Genomic DNA, 14,098 nt, shown 5'->3' with positions numbered 1-14,098 from the left:
CTATTCAATAAATTTCATGAGATATTCAACATTTTATTACAAAAATAAGCTTTGTGTTAATGAATTGGCTCAAATGTAGGTTAATATAAGAATTATAAGCATGTTTTTAAGGCAGGCTAGGCTATGATGTTTGTTAGTTATATTGTATTAAAATGCATTTTCACCTTACAATACATTTATCAGAACGTAACTCCCATTGTAACCTGGGGAGAGGCTGTACTGAGAAATTTACAGCATTTGCTAAATATAACAATGAGCTATTGGTAGTGATGGGGATTGTTTTGATCCTCCAATCAAAATCACTCCTGCGAGGTGTCATGTGAGCTTCACTATACTGTATATGGCAAGCAGACTGGTGGAGAAGTGAGGTTGAGAAGGACATACCAGCCATCCCCAGGCTCCTTGCCACATTCAATTTAAAAATCAGTATATTTTTTTAGAGATCCTTATGGAATCCATTTCAAATGGTAAGCTTAGAAAATGACCCAACAGATAACAGAAAACAGGAAAAGCTTCAAAAACTTTTCAAAACCATCTCTTATCGACGTATCCAGCTCACTTTTATTCATCATCAACACATTCCACAGTATCAAACAGAATCTTCCAGAACTCTTATTAAAAAAAAAAAGAACAATAACAATACAGCTATTTCCAATTATCTTCACCAGGTACCATTTCAATAGCAAAACTAATTTAACATTCTTTAATTTTAACCTTAAAAAAAAAAAAAAAAACAAGCAAACACAAGGAATATATTAGTACATAAATGCAAGAAAGACATGGTTCTGTACTGTAGAAGAGGCGATTTAAACATTGAAATGATTCCCTCTTCCGCAACAGGCAAGAGCACTGGGCACATCATTAGCTGCCAGCTGTTATATGGCTTTAAAAAAATAATCCTCTTTGTGAAAACAAACTAGAGACACTTTCTTTATTAAAAGGAGAATTAAAGCAGTAATGTTTCCATTTTCTTGCCTCGTTAAACAAAAATAAAATTCTGTACATCGCTGTGGACAGGCAGCTCGACGGCCAGGCCTCCCAGGAAAGCGCCGGACGAGGTTGGTGCTATTGCAGCAGAGTTTTGATTTGCTTGGAGGCGGTGTCGTCGTTCAGATGCTTTGTCGTGTACCTGGAAAACGCCACACTCTGCTCAATCATCTAAAACCAAGACTAATCTCAGCCTAATCTAAGGCAGTCGTGCGAGTGTGAGCCAAAGGCCCCTGACCACAAGCATCTCACTGACATGGAGCCGACGGCTCGTAGTGGCTTTAGAGTCATTTAACCTCAATGCATTTTAAAGCAGAACATGGCCCGACAACCATGACACTCTCAAGGTTTGATGAGATTTAAAGAGGTTTTAAGTAGACAACCAAAGCCTTCCTTCAGAAGTCATCCCTAGATATTCAGGACTTAGACAAGCACTGCAACTCAAATATGAAATCCTCTGGGCCATGAAACAATACATTAGGGGGGGGGGGGGCTGTGCCTTGATCCCTAACCAATCAGGAGTGGTACTTAGATCAGTAAAAAGCACCAACCTGAGAGCATTCAGAAGACCTTCTACACTGTTCGCAGGCTGCTCTTTGAGGACTTTTATGCATCCTTTCATCTGTCGAAGGATTATATCATTATTCAGGTCCATTTACGCATTTTCAGACTTTCTAGAACACATACGACTCAAAAGGACGAGGCAGAATGAGATCAAAAGGCAGGAGAGAGGGAAGGTGACCGGCCGGTGCGAATGGCACTTAGCATGCATGTGGTAACAGGACTGACATCGATCTTAGAGGACTTGGCAAAGGCCCCAACGGGATGCACATAGTCGTAGAGGATGATGACTCCCACCATGACCCTGAGACAGAAGGAGGCGGTCTCTTCACTGGCGAACCGGCTGCGATACTCCCTATGTGCACACAAACAAAGATGAAAAACTTCAAAGGCCACAAAGATAATACCAGCAAAGTGTCAACACTGCATTGTAGCATGCTCGCTATGAGAATGTCGGGGTATGGATAACTTACGGGGTCTCCAGCATGACTTTGCAGACGCTCGCCATCGTGCTAAGGCAGTCTGTCGTGTTCTCAATAGGCAGGTTCTTGTTCTGTTTAGACCAAAAGCCGGGAACACGACAGATGAGCAATTTCTCAGTAGCAAGTAATGAAATTTTCATTTCGAAAACATGGTCATCTACTTGATATTGGATTTAATTAAATATCAAGCCAAATGGAATGAAAGCAAATGGGTGTTCCCAGGTATTGATGCAACTGATAAAAGACATGATGAATAACATCTAAAATATACTTGTTTTGGTAACATTGCAGCAATGAGAACTGTAGATACAATAAAAGTGGAAAGTGTTACTCATCAGCTATTCCGACAAAACCAGTCAGTTTTTAAATCTGTAAACAAGCACACATGGATCCTATGGAATGTACAGGCAACGTACTAAAACCCGATAATATGTAAAGGAGACTAACCGACTAACAAACTATATATTCTTAATCATTTCTAATGCTGTACACAAGCGCTCAAAAGCCATGTATTTAAACAGATTTCCAGCTGCCTTTGGCTTGGCTGCAGTGTACTTTCCAATTATGCACCAAGTTTGATTTAAAGATTGCCGCTGTGCATATTAGTTTTTTCTCAATCGGTGAAGCACTTTTCCTGAAACCTTCCATCCTTTTCTTAAAACACTAAACGCAAAGTCCAATTATCAACCTTCATTCCCAAAACCTTTGGCTCATCTATGAAAAATCAAACAATTTAGCCAAAATTATTTTATCTTTGCTAAGCACCAAACAGTGCTTTCAGATCACACACAAAGTCAGACAGTATTTAAACACTACTGAGCGTTCATTACACACTACAGCAGGGGTGGGCAATCCTATCCAGAACGGGCCGGTGTGTGTGCGGGACAAACTGCACAAGACTATAGTACAAAAATGTAGACGTTTATCAAAAATGTTTGCATACAGCTACATTGTAAAACACTGTAAAGCGGTATTTAATGCTTGTGGTATCCAGCACTCCAAAACGTTACTGTAAAGGACAAAGTAAAAAAATCCAAATGAAAAGGTACATTAAAATGTTGTACAGCTGCCAAGTCAAAGTCAAGGAAGAATATTCATTCTGCCTCAGCATCATGCCTCTGGGCTGAGTCAGGACAGGGGATGGGAGAAGAATCCTCTCTTCTGACCTATCCATACTTGGACATTGAAATTCAACTCACCAACAGAACTTCAACTCTCACCCTGCACATAGAGTTTTTCTTCTGAATTGCTAAAGCACATTTCCTAAAACCTTCCATTCTTTTCTCAGAACAGTAAACATCAAAATCCAGTTCTCGAAGCACATCCACAAAACCTTTGCAAAATCAAAAAATAGTTTTGAGTCAATTTAATGTTTGCTCAAAACCAAACAGACACATCAAGTCAGTCAGAACATAAACACTACTGAGTAGTCATTACATACTACGGCAAAGATTTTAAAACAATACCAATCAAAACTTACTGTCATAAAGAGAAACAGGTTTACTATGAATATGTTGAGTTCAAAAACTAGAAACCAAATGATTATAGTAAAGAAAAATTGATTAGCAAGAATGTGTGTATACAATTAGACTTAAAGCAAAATGTAATGTTTGGAGTATTCAGTACTCCAAAAAAGTTCCTGTAAAGGACAAAGTAAAAATCAAATTAGAGGCATATTACTGTAAAATGGTGTTCAACTGCCAAGCCAGAGTCAAAGAACAACAAAAACAACAAATTTATTTTTGTATAGCACATTATCACAACATTACATTGTCCCAAAGCGCTTTACAGCATCCCCACCCAAAGCCCCCAGTGAGTAAGCCATAGGCGATTCTTCCTCATAGTCATGTCTCTGGGCTGGGTCAGGATAGAGAACTTTGTCTGCATCACAGGAAATGCTCTCCCTTGGGCGATGGGAGAAGAATCCATCCTCTCTGTGACCTAATCACACCTTGATGTCAAAATTCATCTCACCCATGAGACCTGCACTCTCGTCTGGCACATTTTCTACATTGTAGTCACTTTGTAGCTTCTTCTCATGTTTAGAAACGTGTGAATAGTTTTGAGCCATCATGTTTAAATGATGACTACTCTGTGCTGGCTGTGTTTGACTTCTGTGGCCTGTCTTTTCCATTTTTAATCAAAGTTCACCACGGTGAAAAATGTGTTTTGATGAATGAGAACATGCTTGAGTTTTGCAAAAAGGGTGATTTAGACCTGATAATTGTGTCTAACTAGGTGATTTTCCAAATGAGTGTCTGATTCGATAAATGAGTTCTGGGAATTGATGGTTTTGTTCCAAGAATCGAATTTAGCGTTTTAGCAATTCAGAAAAACATTCATTCATTCATTCTTGGTCGCTTATCTGGGTTTGGGTCATGAGGGCAGCAGTCTAAGCAGATTTCCAGATCTCCCTCTCACCAGCCACTTCCTCCAGCTCCTCCAGAGGAATACCAAGGCGTTCTCAGGCCAGCCGAGAGACATAATCTCTCCACCGTGTCCTGGGTGCACACGGGGAGTGCCTCCTAGTTAGACATGCCCAATAAACCTCCCCAGGGAGGCGTCCAAGAGGATCCTAGATAGATACACGAACCACCTTAGCTGGTTGCTTTTGATGTGGAAGAGCAGCTGCTCGATTGAGCCCCTCCTGAATGTCTGAGCTTCTCACCCTACCTCTATGCATGAGCCCAGACATCCTGCTGCGGAAACGTAACATTTGCTCATTAATACAATTAATATTCCATTTCGTTATGCAACCTGTGAATTGGAAGGTAAGGTACCTCACGAGCAGACTGGCACCTAACCTTGACTTACCATTCACTCCCTTAGAAACAGCATGAAATAAAGAACTGATATCTCACTTACATCAGACACAAACTTTGTTGTTGCATCACTTAATGTTTTCAACATAGGCGTGGCCTCAGCGTAGAAGAGGGACATCCGATTGGCCAGTTCATTATTTACATCATTCTCCCCTTCCGCCTGCAAATGAACAGTTTAATGAGGAGGACTAGGATACAAAAGCAAATATGGACCAGTGCTTCTTAAAAGATCTAAATGCTTTATTTTTGCTGCAGTTAACAATGTTTCTTTAAAATTTGCCAGGAAAAAACATTTATGCTTTCTGATAAAACTTTTTGGGTTATTTTTATTCTCTCTGGAAAAGCATTTTGCGAAAATGTTTCTACTGAATAAAGTATGATTTTATCTCCATAAAACACATGGATACCTTTATTACTTTAATGACTAATAATGCTCACTCGTTACATAATATCTAACTGTGAAAAGCCTTTGGCGGCAGAAGTACAACACACACCAGAAAATTAAAGTTGATTTTACATCAGTTTTTAGGAGTACAGGTCCATCGCTTGCCAAGGTTACTTTTGTTGGATCAACGTCCACTGACGTATCCAAGAAACATGAAATTATCTACATACACTCTTGGAATCTTCCACTCTTACCATTATGCTCATTATCACCAATAAAAATTTTACCGTACACACTATTTAATCACTAAAGTGAAAGTAGTGATAATCTGTGTTGTACATACGTGTATATATATATATATATATATATATATATATACACACACACACACACACACATATATATGTATATACACACACATATTATACACACACACACATTATACATAATATATAACATATATACACACACATATAATGTAAATATACACACATGGTACAGACAATGGTCTTTAATTGCTCCCCTTAAAGCAAAGGATATCTGAGACTGATGGGAGGCTGCGGGGATGGGGGAGGGGCCAGGTCTAGGAGGGGGGAATACCAGTTATACGCTCTAGTGCTTGTGGTTGAGGGGACAGGGGGCTGGCAGTATGCTGGTGGCCTCTAAAAGTGTGCCTGACCTCGCTAACCTCTTGCCCCAGGGGACAGGGGGCACAATAATAGCCCCTGGTCAGGTGTCGATGCGCGCCGATTCACCCCGTTGGGCAGGATCGGGCAGCGACCCCGACACGCTTCGAACTGCAGCGGCTCTCACTTCCTGCTGCCACGAAACTACCTTACATCCCTGCTTTCCCACCCTGGGCCTCGAAGGTCTAGAGGTTCACTTTCACCTTCTGCCTTTGGCTGACTTCTTATGTCACGCAGTCATAACTGATAGGTCAAGGCGATGCTCTTCCAGCTCACGCCTGAGGCCCCTGCACGGGAAACCCCCTTTTCTTGGCTTGTGGAAGTGTCACCCTGCTAAGGAGCTTTCAGTTTTTAGAAACAGCTTGGAAATTACTCTACTGCCCTAGAGTCAGAAAAGGTCAGAAATAAGATGACCCCTGCCTTGGTCCTCCCCAAAGCATCAAAATCATTCAGATCATTAAAAGTCCATCCATTGTGAGCAGTGACTAACTGATCCGTTCCAGACTTTGCTTAGAAAACAAAAGCTACTCGCTTCATTGGCCAGGCTGAATGGAATTCGAGGAGAGCCTACCGGGATGTTGTTGATACGCATGCGGTTCAAAGTTCTCCTGTAGTAGCTGAAGTCATTCTGGATGGCGGGGTTGGTCATCTGTTGGAAGGAGGGTTTGGGAGCTCACATCAGTTACATGGGTAAAAAAGACACTCACACATTGTAACACACATGGCTTTTATAATTCCAAGATAGCGAGATGAAAGCATGGACGCCTTACTACTTTCCCTATATCCAAGGGGTAAAATATATGATGGAAAAGGTTTGGATGTTTTCAAGGAAGAAACTCTCATGGTATCATACCATGTTGTTGTTTACGTGGCTTGCAATTCATGTACATTCCCCTGTCATTATTTTATACTTCTCAAGATGGTTAGGTCCATCCATTACATCCATTATATCCATCCATCTGTGCATGTATTTCTTGCAAGAACAGAAAAACTAAGCCATTCTGCAGTGACATAAGTCAAAGTATCAGTAGATCCTCCATCACCCTGGTTGCTCCAAGGCCAAACTGCAACACGGGGACAAGACTGTAGAGAGGGACACCTGAAGTCACCAAGCTATCGTATTAGGGAACCGTGTTTGGCAAGTGAATCAGTCAGAGAGGCCTGGGGTGAAGAGCAGCCTGCTAAACACTGTTTGCTAAAACCCCTGTCTTCTGCACCAATAAAAGGTGTCTTTTCATAGTGAACCGGAGCACCTAGGAATCTGCATAACAAATTTGTAATTCTTAAGCTGATGCCCAAGTCTGAAGAATAAGGTGAGGTGGAATAGACCATATTCACGTCACACCGACAAGTCCAAAACTTCACAGAATTCCAGTAGAGCAGAGATTTTAGAATTATGGAAGAAGACAAGTCAAATGACTGCATAGATAACACACAATTCTTACAAGGGAATAAAGAAGGCTAATTTAATCAATTGTCGATGTGCCTACCAAAATTTATTTAAATCCATCTCTTTGATGGTAATTGTTCATTACTGAATCCATTAACATCAACCATCGTTATAGGAATTAGCCAATATAATTTAAAAAATACAATAAGCTATTGGTTTTGAGCTTGAAAAGATCAACTAATCATATTAAATGTTCTCGCTCTAGTATCCTTGACAAAAGGACAAGCAGCGTGGACTGTAACAGTCAAGGACATAGACTTGTAAACCCAGAGGTTTCTGGTTCAGGTCCCAGGGGAACCGGCTACAGCAGTGCACCATATTTCATCCCAATCGTCTCATACCCAGCTGTGTAGAGCAGCCAAACAGTGTCGGTGTCCCTTAAATTATTAAACACCATGTGAATATCCTGCATGAACCCAAGTCAGATGGGCTGGTGAAGCTAAAGTGTCCTCACTGTGTGTCAGCATGTATGTGACAGACTGTCACTCCATCCATCTCATTTCATACACTACATTTATTATTTACATCACACCATGACTGAAATTAACTGGATCGCAGCATCACGCTGTATGTTAAGAGGTAGAGTAGCAGAGGTGTTATTGAGAATATTATCCTTTAATCCACGACTGACGAGACGCACCATTAACCAAAAATGCCAGTGCTCTTCAGTTCAGCTCTCAAATGATCAGAGGAGATTCATCGAGCAAGCATTCATGATGTAATTAGTGCCCAAAGTACATGAAAGAACTGTACAGTGCTTTATGCACATTTAAACATTAACAGTGGCTATTTGACAGCTCAACTCTGAGCCAAAACAGACAGCATTGTGACTATAACATTCATGAATCAGCTGAAACATTTCCATACCTTGAGGATTACCTATTACAACCTATGCAGGATTGGCACTCCAGCCACTGGGGGAAAAAAAACTCACACTGTTTCACTGGACCAGTGTGGTGCTAAGGTATCACCCACTGCATGGCTGCATTCAGGTTCTCATCCCTGAGGTGGTTTGTCGTGTGGCGGGTGCGGCAACGGGCTCTAATCAGCGCACGCTCCTTCCCTCCTTCTCCACATAACCTATGTGACTCACGACGACTTGCACATATGATCAAATAAAAAATAAAAAAAATAAAAAAAACAATAATAAATGGATAACAGTCATAAGACAGGGACCGTCTGTATTTTCAAGAATTCTAGATTGCTGATTTAATTTAAAAAGTCTAACAAAAGGATTGTTAAATTCTTCCCCAAATATACTGAATCAGACTGCAGTATGAAATCAGATTTTGGGGGCGGGGTTTATGTAAGGAAAGGTGGGGTACCATCTAAGCAGAAGGTGTCAAGTTAAACGACTGGTTTTCATGACTAAACCCCAACGTGAACTAAACTGCAGAGATTAAGAAAAGTCATGCTAAATTAAGCTAATTATAAAAATCATCGGGCACTCCGATAATGACAGCAATCTCACCTCGGGATATATGATTATCGGCCACTCCGGTGTGGATACAAAGCTTGCGCCTGGTCAGACAATCCATTCAACTTCATGCGGCATTTTTTGAGAAATAAATAAAAAATAAAACTACGATTTAAGTGGGTCGGCTGAAAGGGACAGGAGAAAGGGATGGATGAGTGGAAGCGACAAGCCTTCGCGTCCCATCCACAGTCCTGCTACTCTCCCCCAATCGGCGGCCCTTAATTGAGGGTCTCCCCAGCACGCCGCCTCAGGGTGTGTAGGTATCGCTTGGGGAACGGCATGGATCTGGTTGGGGGGGGAGGGGGGTATGACACTCCAGTGTTTGGATAATGAAGGGCCTCCAGGCTTTGGGGGTGACTGTGAGGGGGGAGGGTGGCATTCTATCAAACCCCCCCCCCCAACTAGGCCAACAAGCCTGCCTCAAAATAAACCCAGAGAAGCCCCCCCCAACACACAAACACACACACACACACACACACACACACACTGCTTCGTTTGTGAAGCAGTCCCAGCACAGGCTGGACTCATGAGGCATTTGAAAACCTGGTGAAGAACCCAGTGGTTTATTACACACCTGCCACTCTGTGAGTGTGTATCATCTGTCCTAGCACACTGGTAAATAAGCTCATTTTGATAAAAATAGAGCTTTCAAATTGCCGTCAAATGAACAGTGCCCACACAGTACTTGATGATAAGCTTACTTGCAGTTGATTTGAATTGGCACTGATGGTTCTGTTCTCGCACACAATCGTTTATACAGTTACATGCTGAACATGACCCTGCAGATTGTAGGATACAGATGCAGCTGAAAACCATGACAGAGCAACGCCTAGATTCTGACCTGCAGCCCTAGAGCCTTCAGGTACCAGCAACCAGGTGAGCCTTTCGCAGGGGCGTCAGAAGCATTTTGAATGGGGGGAACACATTGGCATAAAAGTAATATTTCATGTTAAATGTCCAAACGAATAATTATGAAATGTGAGGGGGATGTGTCCCCCTCAGATTTAACGGCGGCGACGCCCATAGTCCTTCCTCATTTCAATATCCAGTTTTAGCAATGACCAGAAAAACAGCAAACGCTTCAGCTACGTATAGTTTGCTTAAACTTCCATCTATGCAGGGTCACAGGAGTCCGGAATCTCTCTGGGAAACTACAGGCGGCAAGACAGGGAATACAGTGCTCACAGAAAGTTTTGGAATGCTTGCTTAATTCAGTAAAAAATGACTGTAAATTTATTGGTTTTATAACAAAAATCATTATTTCATTTGTTTACAAAAACTATATCTCATGTTAGAAACAACCAAAAGTTTTAAGTAAAACACTAATTTCAAGTAGTAATAAAAATTATATAGTTCCTCAAGAGCTGTTCTGAGTTAAAAGTATCATTGACAAGCATCATTGGGGGCTTTTTAATTAGTAACAACATAAAACACCAAACATTTGTGTGCAGTATCGCATTGGGAGCCAGTGACCACAATTACAATTAACAGCAAAATAGCAAGAACATAACTGAATGAAGCACTCAGAAAAAGTAACTTTTTTAAAGAAACCAATAAATTAACAACATTATTACAGAGTTAAGCAAGCTTTCCAAGACTTTCTGTGAGCACTGTAACCCAGGACAGGGCAACAACCCATCACACACACACACATACACACACACACACACACACACACACACCCCATTCACAGATATTCACACCTATGGGCAATTTGCTAACTCCAATTAATCTCAGCATGTTTTTGGACTGTGGGGGGAATTTGGAAAACCGGCACGATGACACAGGAGGGACATGCAAACTCCACACATGTGGAGCCAAAAGTTTAAAAATGAACAAAAGAAAGCTACCACTGATGGTCAAAACTATCAGAGTTTACCTTCCATTTCTACAGAAGGACTAACATGATTTATTCTAATGCGCGAAAGAGTCCTGCAGACAATGGTAACGCTGCCGGGGATTGTTAGTTATCGAAGGGATCTCTCAAGGGCACAACTGTATTGGACAGCACCCAGCCCAAGGGCTACAGCAACAGTGCTGGCCCAAGTCAAGGGCACGGCAGCTGTGACGCGGGGGACGGTGCGGACTTGCCTTGAGCTCGTCGAAACGCAGCGTGAAGTGCAGGATCTCAGCGAACTGCTTGGCCAGAGCCTGCTCGCGCTCCAGGTGCTGCGTGGGGCTGTCAGGCATGCAGGTAAGGGCTCCCAGAAGGCTGTGCAGAGCTGCCTCTGTGGGGGGAAGGGCGACGGACAGGTGAAACACGGTCCTGCCATGAAGGGTCATGCAAGACGAGGTAGGTTTCAACTGGGGGGGGACACAACCGATCAGACTGCTGACAAATATGAATATCATACACTTTGATGCAATTAACTAACAGTTAACAGTTAATTAAGATATGAGACTTCTCAGATGTACCAAGGTTTTTAATAACTTGACCCAGGACAGGGTCTCAGTGAGCTGAGAATGTTTCCCAGGAAGCACAGGGCACAGCCGAGATGGGATGCCAGTCCATCACAGGATACACACACAAAAAATACTCATGCACATCCAGAGAGCTCAGACTGAAGCCTGCGTTAAATGAAGCGATGTAGGTCAATCACCCCTGAAGCAAATCTGGCAAAGTGGCTCACAAATCGAGGGGCTGCAGTGCCGTATATCCGCGCATTGTCAGAGTCCAGCATTCCACTTGCCGAAACTGCCTGCAGCGCCATCTCACATCCCCCATGAAAACAACTGCCAGGACGGAACGTTTTTCAGTTCCCACCAGTCCGCGGACGAGGCTTTTTTCCGTTGGTGCCAGGGAGGGCTGGTGGAGATGGGTCAGCAATGGAGGAGCTGCCAGATCCGTCAAAGCACCAAGGCAGAGAGGTTGCTGATAGGTGCTAATTCACTTTGTAGCGAAAGTTCAGTCCCTTCATAGCATCAAACTTAAATTTTTGCGTCTGTGTTTCATCCACACAAGCAGGCAGAATACAGTGAGGTCACAAAGAAAACAGAAACCACAATTTGTTTCCAGGTTAGTCCCCCTTAATACAGTGGATCTAGCCATAACAAAGTGTAGTTGTTTGAGGCGATAAAAGAATACACAGATGTTGAAATTAAACAACGGGAGGTCAACAGGAGGTCGCAACAGCCCAGCAGATGAGAAGCAGAGTGCTGCCACAGGAATATGACCCCAACCACAGCTTTATCCTCAGCTCTGCTGCATGGATCTCCCCCAGGGTCCTGGAGACGTCAAGCGTGAAATGTCGAGCAGGAGACATCCGGAACTCCAGCTGACCTCATCGGCTAGGGAGTGTGCCGGCAAAGCGAGGAGCTAGCATCCTTGGTTATGGAAGCAGTCATGGTGGGAAAGAGATCCTTTCTTTCACTGACAGTCATTACTGAGATAAAAGTTCCTCCAGCAGGGGGCGTGGTGCTGTAGCGTGGAACTGCTGGAGTATGGAACTGAGCTTTACACACAGATATACCTGCAAGGTGTGCCAGCGTAATCAGAGAACTCCAGCTGCTAGCCAACAAAAACAATGCGCATGTGTGTTACGCATCTTCAGGAGCACGTTGGGGAGTCCACACCCTAAAGCAAAGCAGCACCCGGTGCGTGCAGGTTCGCCGCTTGCAGGTACATACCTAACCTCTGGGAGAACTCATAGAACTTCTTCAGCTTCCCTACCAAGGGGACGACAGCGCCCCAAGCCCTTTCTTGCAAGCTCTCGTCCATGGGGTTCTGGATGGCCTAGGGTGGAATGGAAAAAATATATATATATAAAATATATATGCCTTACAGTGTCTGCTGACATGCAGTCATCATGGAAACACCAAACATCCCTGGACCAGTTCTCTCTCATTTGAATGTGTATCCATCAGCACATTTTAAGTTGGCCAGGATTGATACTTAAATAAAATAAATGAAAATTAATTAATTAAATTAAATTAAATTAAATTAAATCAAGGCAGGCCACCTTGGTTCGGCAATGCAAAAACCCTCCTTTTACATTATTCAGTCACAGGGGCAATTCTAGGATTTTTCAGGGGGGTTGGAGTAAGAGGGGCCATAATTCACACAGGGGGGCAACCTCATTATGAGCCAATTATATGTTTTGATTCTGTGAGTTAAAAGGCAGGGGACATTCTGAGGACCAATCAGCCTTCAGCTGGGGATAGTGGCCCTGTGACCCCGCCCTTGGTATTCACCCTTGTTCAGTCATGTCTAATTAGCTTAAGTGTCTAATTTTGCTTAAGTGGTGACCAATAGAAAACACATGTAAATGATACAAGTGTAATTAAGCAATTATTCAGTTAATAGCAGTGTTGGGGAAGCTAATTTTCCAGCTACAAGCTACTTATGATTAAAGTAGCTAAGCTACAGCCAAGCTAATGTTTTAATATAGAAGTTACAGTAGCTGCACTACAAGCTACAGAGAAAAAGTAGCTAATTACATAAAAGCAATCAGAAGCACCTGGTAGCTGAAAATACCCGTCTTTGTAAAGAGGGAAAAATAATACAGGTCATCGTCAACTTACGACTGCAATCGGTTCTGACTGACCAGCCGTAAGCTGAAAAAAGCTACTGAAAAAAGTAGTTAAGTTTAAGCATCACTAATTTTAGTTAGCTACTCCCCAACATTGGTTAATAGGCATTTACTCCTGGTATAGACAGGTGTGAGCCAAGGGTCATGTCACTGTCACACAACATCTTACTGTGTGACACAACCTCTAACAGCTGCAAAAACGTAAGCACTGCCAGGGACGGGAGAAAGGCGGGATCGCTAGCAGCGGGGTACCTCTCGGATCTCGGCACCCGCTCCCTTGTAGGCCTGCAGGTCATCCGAAACGCCCCTGGCATCTTTCAGGACCACGTTCACCTGCTCCCACACTCGTCTTTCTGACTCGGTTGGCTGTGCATCTGAAGCGGAGATTGGAACGTATCATCAAAGAGTCCGAGCAGCGCATGACTCCTACCATGGATGGCTTAGGCCTAATCTATGACAATTTACAGTATAACTAGACTAAACCACACCAGACTGAACAACAACAAAGAGGGGGAATCAAAGGAAGCGATGGCATTAGAGATGCGAAGCCCCATGCGAGTTCAGTGTCCTGTAGAATGAGTAGAGGAGATGCATTCGATTTGTTGCTTTTCATCATATAAAAATAGGAAAATGTGTCACCTGGAGCTTTTCCAAATCCCCACAGGGACAATGGACCTCTCTCATTGGCATGAGGTAGCCTACACTTCCTTTAACCCAGT

The 14,098-nt window shown here is 42.8% G+C and overlaps 1 protein-coding gene across 7 annotated transcripts in view; it reads right to left on the bottom strand.

The window, feature by feature from the left end:
- Window positions 1-538: 538 nt before the first annotated feature.
- Window positions 539-14,098, bottom strand: part of fam49bb (family with sequence similarity 49 member Bb) — a 56,913-nt gene continuing 43,353 nt past the window's right edge. For all 7 annotated transcript variants that reach the window (XM_023807428.2, XM_023807429.2, XM_023807431.2 and 4 more), the window contains 9 exons: window positions 13,632-13,753; window positions 12,478-12,583; window positions 10,942-11,078; window positions 6,495-6,572; window positions 4,896-5,012; window positions 2,022-2,101; window positions 1,777-1,903; window positions 1,539-1,609; window positions 539-1,129 (listed from right to left, as the gene is read on the bottom strand). In XM_023807428.2, the coding sequence (XP_023663196.1) occupies window positions 1,066-1,129; window positions 1,539-1,609; window positions 1,777-1,903; window positions 2,022-2,101; window positions 4,896-5,012; window positions 6,495-6,572; window positions 10,942-11,078; window positions 12,478-12,583; window positions 13,632-13,753 (902 nt within the window). In that variant the 3' untranslated portion in view covers window positions 539-1,065. The remainder of the gene's footprint in view (window positions 1,130-1,538; window positions 1,610-1,776; window positions 1,904-2,021; window positions 2,102-4,895; window positions 5,013-6,494; window positions 6,573-10,941; window positions 11,079-12,477; window positions 12,584-13,631; window positions 13,754-14,098) is intronic.

The sequence above is a fragment of the Paramormyrops kingsleyae genome, chromosome 1 (assembly GCF_048594095.1).
Source record: "Paramormyrops kingsleyae isolate MSU_618 chromosome 1, PKINGS_0.4, whole genome shotgun sequence".
Lineage (NCBI taxonomy): Eukaryota > Metazoa > Chordata > Actinopteri > Osteoglossiformes > Mormyridae > Paramormyrops > Paramormyrops kingsleyae.
Note: the sequence above shows the minus strand (reverse complement) of the source record. Positions and strands in the feature narration are given on the sequence as shown.